At 29.7% G+C, this 11,142-nt stretch overlaps 1 protein-coding gene across 2 annotated transcripts; it reads left to right on the top strand.

Annotated features, from left to right (window-relative positions):
• The first annotated feature begins 5,673 nt into the window (after positions 1–5,673).
• On the top strand, positions 5,674–9,168 carry LOC132938339 (dynein axonemal intermediate chain 4-like). 2 transcript variants are annotated; one of them, XR_009663898.1, is made up of 2 exons: positions 5,674–5,769; positions 8,831–8,956. XR_009663898.1 is itself a non-coding variant. In XM_061005118.1 (2 exons), exons 1-2 carry the CDS (start codon positions 6,479–6,481, stop codon positions 9,166–9,168), a joined length of 804 nt encoding a protein of 267 aa, XP_060861101.1. The 2 variants fall into 2 exon arrangements, 1 of the variants encoding a protein (XP_060861101.1); XM_061005118.1 differs by lacking the exon at positions 5,674–5,769 and adding an exon at positions 6,479–6,944 and having other exon boundaries at positions 8,831–9,168.
• Positions 9,169–11,142: the final 1,974 nt, after the last annotated feature.

Genomic DNA, 11,142 nt, shown 5'->3' with positions numbered 1-11,142 from the left:
CAACCAGACACTGAAATCTATACCACGGTCCTTACAAAACATAAACTTTTGGTTAAATCTTATATTCATGTTATAACCTCCATGCGTGACGCTTAAAATAAATAAAACCAAATCGTTTCTTTCATGAAATATTGTTGTCGTAGAATTATGGTCTAGTTGTTGCATAGATCCCTGCATTACCTTTGCCGTGATCGATGTATACAGTGGCGTGACAAAAAATAGTATGTGTGGCTCGTGCGGGAAGGCAATTTTAGTCTTTTGCGAAATTCGGCCATCGCCTGCGGCTCGTGCCGCACACGTCGCCGTGACTGAAATAGCTCACTTCCCGCCCTTGCCAAACAATATACTATTGTAAAAAACAATTAACTCTTAGTCGCCATAATGCCAAGGGTTATTTTTCTCATCAATAAAAAAAATACATAACATTGTCGATAAGAATGTGTAGGTATGCTTAGGTATGCGAATTCAAGCCCTGTTATTTGGTTATTTTCATATTTATACATGCCTCTTATACAATTTACTTTGTCTATTGCTTCTAGAGATTTTTTTTAGTATATGAAAATATGTTCGTGCAATACAATTTCATTAAGAATCAAGGTATATCCAATAAAGTAAATAAAATAAAAACCCATGGTATTTTATACATAGTTATCAAACTTATCATTAATGCCGAACACACAAAAAATAAATCTCACATGCAATTCTGTTGTTATGATTTTGAATCTTTATCTACTAGCGACTACTGCATGCAATTCGTATGCGTCGACAAATTATTATATCGAAACTAATGATCAATTTATTAACAAATCTAGTAAGACTAAGATGATTACATTTTTCAATTTTTTTTTATAACAATAACAATTTGCTAACGGTCAATAAAAAAAAAGGTCATTCGTAACAATAATGATATCCAAACGTCCTACGCCCAATGTTGTTTTTACCGACATCAGATTTAACGATTTATTCGTTATATTAAATTAATTGTTTATCGAATAACTATCGACGAAAAATGTATGAAATAGTGCGATACTGCATAACGTGTCATTATAGTATTAAATATTAATATTATAACCGCCAAAAAACTAAATGTCAATTACGTAAATAGCCCACACCACGGTGTGAATCTAAAACACAATATAATAATGTAATGGTTGGCATAGTCGCATACGATAAAAGACTATTAAAACTGAACGATTTGAATTACAATATACACTTTTTCGATATGACCACTGGTAACCACAACTGCAACTGTATTACGCCAATTTAATTCATCGGCTGTACAAGAAAAAAACAACGAAAAAAGATCGTGGCCCGAACGAAGTTGCTTAGAAGATGGCGAAAACGCGAATCGAAGGAAAAATTCGATTTTTCTTAGAAAATACCACGGCCAATCGACCATACGCGAATTATTACCATTTACCATAGTGACTCGAGCCTGACTTTTTAGTTGTCGGCCACCATACAGACAGACACGTGCACGAATGTAGCTCGCTCGTCGCGCCTGTTTGAGGCGAATATATTATATTTTAATAACATTGAACCAATCGGTGATAATATTAAAAATAATATAATATTATTGTATTCGTGTTTCAATCTCGAGTATTACGAAACTTGATTACGACCATGAACCTAGTGTCTTACAATTACGAGGGATATTGTACGTATATTATATAATATGATTTGTTTTGATTGTAGTTATTATATTATTGTGTAGTTAGGTATATAAATTATAGTTTATTTTTTTATTTTACGTCACAGCAAAAATAAGAGTTATCTTAATTAGGTAGCTGTAGAAAACAAGTGGTATCAAAAAATTGAACGTTACACTTTTTTTATATGTTTTTACGTAGCTTCTGTGAAAAAAAAACACACACACACGATAGTAGTTGATAAACAAACTTTCAAAATATAAACGTAATCCACATTGATTACCTCTCAGGAAAATAAGTTTCTGCTTACATTCACACATAGCACGCTTAGTATTATATTAAAGAGAGTGATGTAGCTTGAAGTGAACCTAAGAAACAATTATTGTGTCTTGAATTAAATCGGTATACACAAAATGCAAACTATAATAACAGGTTTAAGTAAGAAACTCATAATAATATCAACAGATGTTCAAAAATTAATAAAACATAATTGTCTTATATAAATAATAGGAGAATTTACTTACTTGATAAAATATGTATTTGTTAAATCGAAGAGGTGGTATTTAGACTTTATCATCTGACAAGACCGTAGTTTATTCGACTTTAGTCAAACGCATTTTAATTTTAAAGACGGTATTTATAGTTCATTATCAATTATACTATGTTTTAGCCAAAACGATTTTAATATTTATTTTTAAGACCCAAGTTCTCTACATTTTTGTAATGTGATATAAAAATCTTTTATACTGTGTTCCGTGGCTCTTAAAAATAATAAATAGTGACCGTAATATTGATATTTTATTGTCAAATCAATGGGTCTGCGCGTAATAAAGTAAATTACGATGTCTTTGTTCACTGAGCACCGATTAAAAATAAACTATATTTAATTTATAAGGGAAGCAAATAAGCAATAGCATTTTCAGAAAAGGCTCATACACTGTCAGTCACCATAATACCGTTCAGTTTACCTATAATTTTCAGAACACAACTGACCGCAGTTTTCACAATAAAATTATAACAATTTAAATTAAATTTATAACAGGAATTATACATTTTGTCATCAAGTCTACTTGATCTATACTATCAAATATACTTGTTTTTAGGGGGTTTGATATATTTTGTCAAGATTTGTAGTGTTATAGAACTTATAAAGACTTCGGAGCCGGCTATTTCTTAAAGGGCAAAATTCAGGCAAATTCTAGTTACGTTACAAGGTGGACATAATATTATACAACAGACCATAGACCTATAAACTATAATAACTAATAACTTAGTTTATAGGTCTATGAAACAGACCATATGTATGGAAATAATAAAATCAAACCATTTCATAGTTCAAAATTGACTTTACAGAAAAAACAATCACGACTTAATAGTGTTGCCAGATTTTGATTTTGATTTTATTATGGGAAGGAAGAAAACTTTATTTGTAACATTAGACTTTTTAAATAAATTTTAATAACGCCAGGAAAAATTATATATTTCAAAATACTAAAATATATTTTGTGATTGTTTAAATTTAATAACGATTTCTGAAATTTGAATTTGTAAAATCGGAGTCAAAATCTAATTATTATAATATGAGGTTTGCGACTTTTTCCTATAAGACAAATTTTGTACTAAAAACGCGTCGGCTCTGACTCCCTTATAATGCATGTCTGTAATCTTCTGGCTTTTTTCCGTACTAAACGATATTTTTGTTGTGAAGCAACTTGCGTCATCTCCACAGTCAAATCCGTCAACAAAACTATCTATAAATACCAAAAACACGATAAAATCAATCATAATAAAAAATAAGCTCTAGAAAATACCCAAACTAGAAGTATAAAATTTACTGAAAAACTTGTTTTCCTATATAATATATATCTTTTTCATTAGTATAATAGACAATAGTATTTAATTTATTTTTATATAGAACTGTATAATATTAAACTAATGCAAAATAAATGGTATGCAAAACGCTAATTATAAATAGGTAATGCAATTATTAAATAGTTTAAATTAATAGTGCTCTACAAATTGGCTTTTTCCTTTTAGGTAGGTTCATGGAAACGTATTGTGATAATATTATGAATAATAATATTATCTTTGCTATTTACAATTTTATTCATCGGTTATAGATTTCAGTTTGTTATAATTTACAGACTACCTGTATCTATGTAATTTATATAAACTAAGTGTGTTTAATATCATTAAATAATAATAATGTGTATTGTTTATTATGATGATGTCAAACATAAAATCAATGAGCTAAATAATAATTAAGCAGTACAAAATTAAACCAATTTTGATCGCACCGGTTAATAACGTAATTATTATATCTGTTCGCTTTTATGATTAATGATTAATCCTGTTAAATTCTTTTACTGGTAGATGGATATAAAAAAATCAAGACAAAACAAACCCATCGATGAAATGTCCATAAAATTAGTGGTTACACCAATTAAAGCCAGTCAACGTGATTCAAATAGAAGTTCTTGGGTCGAAAATCAACAGCTTAATCTATATGAGTTTTATCTAGGAGACACTAATGTCACGCCTCAGGAACCAACTAATATTAAATATGAATATATTGGTTCTAATGAAAACTCGTTGGATCAACGAATTTTATCGAAAATATGGACCACTACTCATGTGGAACAAGAACAAGAAAATCACCCCAATACTTTTCGTCAACTTAACATTAAATCCCTTGACAATTTACTTGACAACATATTTACCAAACGGCAATATCACAATGGAGAAGGCCTAGATGAAAAAAAATACGATGTTGGTGCAAATCTTCTTTTGTCCAAAAATTATATTAGTGATGATAATTATGAAATTGAACTTACTGAGAGTCCGACGTTTAACATTTTAAACGTACCGAGCAGTGTTACCGTAAAAGGGTAAGGTTGTAGAATCGAACCTTTATTGGCTATTGAATATTGATTATGTTTTAATCTGAACATTTTGTATATATATTTTACGAGGTTTTAGAAATTTTTACTGAACTATAAATTATGTAGAAAGTCTTTAACTATTTCACAAAAGTACAAGACCTACTTTCCTGTATTAATGTTTTTATTTAAAATGTATCAATTATCAATCTTGGTTACCATAATTAACTGATTGAATGAAGTGAAATATATTATTAATACAATTATGATACGTTTATCTTTTTTAGGCACTTATTGCGCACCAACCAAGAACTTTTAATTATTATATAACCAATAGTTTGTATTATTGTAACTAATGTAAATAATTGGGCATTAAAGTACTAGCCATTCAATTTAGGCAATTTATTCTAGGTACCTATATGGTGATATGATTAAAGAAAATTAAATAAATTGTTCCTTCATTTATCAATGGACGTTATTATTTATTACAAAAAAAACCCCAAAACGACCAATGCCATTTATTAACTATTTTTTAATCGAATTCGTTATTTCAGAGATGGAGATTATGAAAGATCGCAAAAATCGAAAAAAATTTATCTAAATAACTTATCAAAGTCACGCATCAAGATCGACAATATTTCGCAAACAGTAAATTCTCTTATGGAGCGTGAAGACGTGGAATGTCAAACCTCGAACGTCACCACGTGTATGGTCGGTACTCAGGTCCATAATTTCAACATAATAGACACTTTCAACGAGATGGACGTGAAACAAGACGTAATCCCGCCATCGACCATTGAAGAAGAATCAACTGACATGAAAATTCGGCATGCCATACTCGCGGACAGACAGCTGTTTGATGACGAAAATAACCCTGTGAATGACGGTGCAGCTGAGGACTTCTATCCCGATACGACAATGTTTTTGGAACGGATATTGGCCCAAAACTCGTTGGACGTCAAACTATTTTGGTCGAACGATATAGAAATGATGAATCCCAAGAATGAATCGCACTTGGAATCGCTCTTGGACCAAAAGGTTTTCGGTCTTACGTACTGTTTTACACTGACGTTGCTTGGCGATGCAGACAAAGGCTTAGCCGTCAGATGCATGCACTGGAACGAGACCGAGAAGCACTTGTTGGCTGTTGTCTACAGCAATCTGATGTACACCGATTACGCAGACAAGCAATACGCATCCGTGGCCGTGTGGAGTACGAAAAATCAACATACTCCAGAAAGGTAAGAAATATTATGTAACGCTCGTTGCGTTTATATTTTACATCGTTAAAACAATATTTTTATACCCGGTGCTTGATTTTGGGGAAAAAAAGGTAGGCGATGAAGAGTGATTATTACAAAACAATTTATTATTTTGACTTTTTCAACATGTTATCACACTATACCTACTTTATTAATAAAATACTTCTTCATTTAACAAATTTACATGCCATAACTATTATAATTATATATACGTTCCACTTAAAAAAGATAAACGGGTACAATAAAATGTCTGAAAAACAAGTTAAGGTACTTAGTGCTATATGTCTTCTTACACCGAGCACCAATTATACTGGACAGTTTAGGATTTTCGTCATTGCTTAGTGGCGCGCTCAATGTCTTTCAATCAATTTTATAGATTCTACGAGTTCAACACATCGGCTATTACGTGCTTAAAGTTCTCAATCAAAACACCGAATAATCTTGCCATTGGATTTGACTGCGGGACAATACTAATAATCGATATCTCTAAAAAATTTCTCAACATTGTGTTTCAAACGTCCACTAACCTATCGTTAGAAACTACCAGCATTTCGGAGCTTTTTTGGACCAGCAACACTGAAAACAAAATACCCCATGAAGTCAAATCAGAATGTCTAGTTAGTATAAAATTGTCTACACAATAGTATTAGGCACTAGGTTTAAATTGACATTTTCTTGACTTGCATAGATGGCGTGCAATACGAGTGGTTGTATTTCACGTTATTGTTTTACGCTCGGGAAGTTTCAGGAAAAATTAGTCATGAAACTATATAATAGTTTGATACAAGAAGAACTCCCAGAGAAGAATTTGGACGAAAATAAAACGTATAAATCGGTTTTTCGTGTAACTAAATTTATCGAACTGAACCAAAATGCGGATTTGGTGGGCACTGCGGACGGTCTTGTCTACTCATTTTTATATGACGATTTAATGACTCGTCCAAAAAAAATTGTTTCTCACTTCGGAATAATCAAATCGTTGGAAAAATCGCCTTTCTCTCAGGATGTATATTTGACAACTGGTTGCGACTGTAACATAAACATTTGGGTCAGTGATATTTTTCTTGAACCAGTAATAACTTTAAGTGTTGGCAAACAAATCGAAAAAGCTATTTGGAGCCGCACATGTTCGACAATTATAGCATCTATTATTGGTAACATACGCGATATTATTAGCCAAATACATATGATAAGAGTTATAATAAATATAATAACAATGTAATATGATATATACTGAGTGATTCACCAAGTATGCTTACCCTCAATTTTTCATAAAATAATACATTTTATTCAAATTCCAATTTTTGAAATTCTTGAATATGCATAGAGACCATGTTTTCAAATTCTTAACATTTTATAGCAAAAGTGTGACCTGTAACGATACAAACTTCTGTTTTTCAAATGAGAACCCCTCTGTTTTTTACTGTAAATTAAAATGTTTACAAAGGATAATAGTTGATTAAATAATGTATTTTCAGTAGGAAAGAATGGTAGTCATTTGAAAAAAAGAAATTTCTATCTCCAAAGGTCACTCCTCAAATCTCGAGAATTTAAAAATATGGTCTTTAATAATACTTGAAATTTCCAAAAACAAATTTTAAATAATTGTATTATTGAAGAAGAAGAAAGTGTTGAATATGCTTGGAATAATTTTGTATACCTTACATATATTATATATAACCGTAAATTAGGTGATTCTTTTAAAGATAAATACTCATTTTATCAATAAGTATTAATGTTTTTCAAAATATTTTTTAACATAGTTCATAGTAATTTTATTATAAAACAACCTTTTCTATTTATTATTGTTATTATTTTGATGTGTTTTACTTTTTTGAATAACACCAAATATTTTTAATTATATATTCTGGAGCAGATTATTTTTTTGTGAATTTAAATGTACGAAAATTAATTACATATTAGTGACTTATAACTTATAAGTAAATCCCAGATTTAAATGCACTAACAAACACCCAAATGTGTATAAAGTGTCGCATAAAAATAAATTGTAATATTTTAATATAATTAAAAAGTTAAGATATGGACTGGAAAAACAACAATTACTTATCATTTAAATTGGATTACTTTCAAGCTTAATAACCCTAATCTAACAGTAAATGACAACTTATAAATAACTAAAAAAATTAAAATCGTAAAAATACATTTTTTTTAATGTTGTTTTGTAATATCTTCGAATTCAGTAAAAAAATATTTTCAAAAACGGTAATGCTCTTCAAGAAAACGTGTGTTTACTTATAAAAGAATCACCTGGTAATTTTTGTTCACAAACCTGCACAAACGTGACGTCGTCATTTTGTACAATGGACAACAATACGTCAATGTCCACTGCGGCAATTAAGTTAATGATCTTGGTGAAATAAATATTATACTAATAATAAACAGCAAAAAAAATATTCAAAGTCTTCATTAGGTTTCAAACAAGGTTAACAAGGTATAAAATCTCGACTAATGCACCTTTTTCTTCTCATATTTGGTGAAAATATTAATCATTCATATAAATAATGTAATTTACCTAATACTGGGCATGCCAAACCATTTTATTATTATTCATAATACATATTTTAAAGTATTTAATGTTTATTTATTTCTAAATATTGTTCTAATTTCTAAGCTTAAACTACTGTACTATTGAGCTTCACCCTATTTCATTAATTTGAATAAATCGTTATCATTATTTTATTATTGTAATATTATGTCAACCTTGGTTTCGAATAAATTTATCCTACGGTTTGATATATCAGTTAAGATAAATTATTAACTACCATTATACGTGACTATACGGAAAAACCGAACTGAATTTAAATTAACCGCACATTGTATTATTCCGGACAGGGATAGGAGAATTTTTATTTGAGACTTTTTTTTCCGTGGTTATAATTTGAATTCAGTCCGGTTCTTCCGTATAGTCACGAAATATATTACATTTATGAAACATTTTATCTCATTCGCTTTTTTAGTCGTTGACGTATAATAATAATATTTTTGTAGTAATTATTTAGCAATGTGTTTGGTTTTTCAGACAACTGTATACAAATTTGGGACTTAAGTGTGACGAAATATGAACCGATATTTGTACAAAAAATGCCGAAACCCGATCGAAAGTGTACCGGCTTAGAATTTACAGCGGACGGTAAGCACTTGTGCGTGTCCGATATTAGCGGAGAAGTCATAGTGTACGTTTTGTCGAACATTTCGTCACATGATAAAGACGATGAACAATATAATTTAGTGTATGCCATCGCAAAAATCATATACGGTACAAAATATTTGCCCAGCGTGCTGATCAAAGAACGAAAGGAGTTCGCTGAAGTGTTCATTAAACTGGATTACGAGAAATATGGACGTAAATTTTCATAACTATTTTCACTTTTTTACATTATTATTTCTGTAATATTATCTAGAACTGCCATATTTACGTACTGTATAGATGTATATTATGCGATATTGTATTTACATTTTGGCAACACAATAATATTTTGGATATTAAAAATGTTATAAGACAAATGATAATCTGTGTTCAAAGTGTAATTTTTTCAAGACCTTGAATAATACAGAAATCATAATATTTTAAGCGTTCTAACGATTGGGTACATTGAAAAATTTGTGGGTTATCCTTTCAATAATTTTATTATAATTATTTTAATTACCGATAATCTACCTAGCCACAAAAACATAAATCAGATCCAGTTTTATATATAGTTACGAGTACCTATATTATGAGCGTTGTACCACTGGTAACACAGGCCACTGTCACAACTATTCAAATGTATTATCCCAAATATAGGTGTAACCCACATGTATTATTATTATATTTGTCTACGTATATATATATATATTAATACGCAAGTACTTTTTTGTCGTACCAATAATAACTCCACCTACATGTGTTGGAGGGAAATATATATATCATTGGAAAAGTAGTATAGATTAATTTTCATAGTAAAAAAATGTACACATAATATTATGATAGCGTCATAAAGCAGGGAAAAATTGTAAAATATGAAAATAGGAGTACATCAGTAGTGCCATCTGTCCAGTAAAATACAATTTGAAACATTTTTATCAGGCGAAGTCAGCTAGTAGTACGGAATATAAAAAGCAGTAACCTAACCAATTTATATGGTAGTAAAAATAAAATAATAGTTAATTATTATGGTTTTTTATTCGAATGAACATCAAAAGGCAAATGCCCGTTTGCTTGTTACTTATAGTAACTATGCACATATAAGTTAGTTTATGGACTCAAAACCTTAAATACGAAATACCCGTGTTTCATATATAAAATGTTCATACGGATAAAAGGAGAAGAAGCACAAACGCCAACAACGAACCTTGTGTGCGATACCAAATGTAATATTTTAGAGCGTGTTGTTTTTACAATTGAAATGGTTTTTATGGCCAAATTTTGATCAATGGACGATGTTAATATTATTATGTCAGATCATAGATTATTCTTATGTTTTATACCACGTTATCTTAACCACAATGTAAACGATATAAATGTTATAATACATAATATTATTAGTGATGTGAAATTGTCTATATTATGAAGAAGTATCGTATTATATACATGATATTCACGTGCTGCATAGAAATATTTTGTATAATGGTGTAAAATGTGTGATGTACATTTTTTACTTTCTTGATTTTTAAATTTCAAGAGTTCTGGTAAATAGGAAAATAATAAAAATATAACTCAGTATTCAGTAATAATGATGGGTAAATAAGTTAGCATTAATAATAGTTATATAATTAATAGTTCATATAAGATATATCCGATATCATGCGCAAGGGGTATAATGATTTGAAACTAGAACAATGTCAGCGTGTTCAGCCCAAAAAACTCAGTGAACAAGAAAGTTGGTTGATAGATGATTGGTAAAATAAATACAAAATGTGAAATTTTAAAATTTTAAAAAATTAATTAACTTATTAACCATTAAAAAACTTATCAATTTTAGATAGATTTTTCTTTAGTAACGTAGTTTTCGGAAACTCGAGAACGGATTTTGTTCTTTAGAATCTTGTTAGAATCAAATTATCTAGGATAACTTCAGTGTAAAGTTTCAGACCTTTATCTTCAATAGCTCATTCACTACACACCTTTTAAGTTGTACATCATAAACACACATACAACAAAATTTCTTTTTTTTTTGACAAATAATTACTATTTATGCCAATTATTATTAGATATTTCATTAAAAATATTGTACTTATGTGTTTAATATGTTTAGGGGAACAGCAGGTATAGGTACATAGGTTGAGGGTAACAAGTGCATTTTGTTCTAGATAGTTTGAGGGAAGTGCAATAATTACCACGGTATATAAAAA

The sequence above is a fragment of the Metopolophium dirhodum genome, chromosome 2, assembly GCF_019925205.1.
Source record: "Metopolophium dirhodum isolate CAU chromosome 2, ASM1992520v1, whole genome shotgun sequence".
NCBI lineage: Eukaryota > Metazoa > Arthropoda > Insecta > Hemiptera > Aphididae > Metopolophium > Metopolophium dirhodum.
The sequence above is the reverse complement of the archived record's forward strand: the minus strand, read 5'-3'. Positions and strand labels throughout refer to the sequence as shown.

Coding starts and splice junctions, on each gene's coding strand:
- LOC132938339 (XM_061005118.1), top strand. CDS start 6,479: ATGGCGTGCAATACGAGTGGTTGTATTTCACGTTATTGTTTTACGCTC. Junction 6,945..8,830: donor AATTATAGCATCTATTATTG/GTAACATACGCG, acceptor TTGGTTTTTCAG/ACAACTGTATACAAATTTGG.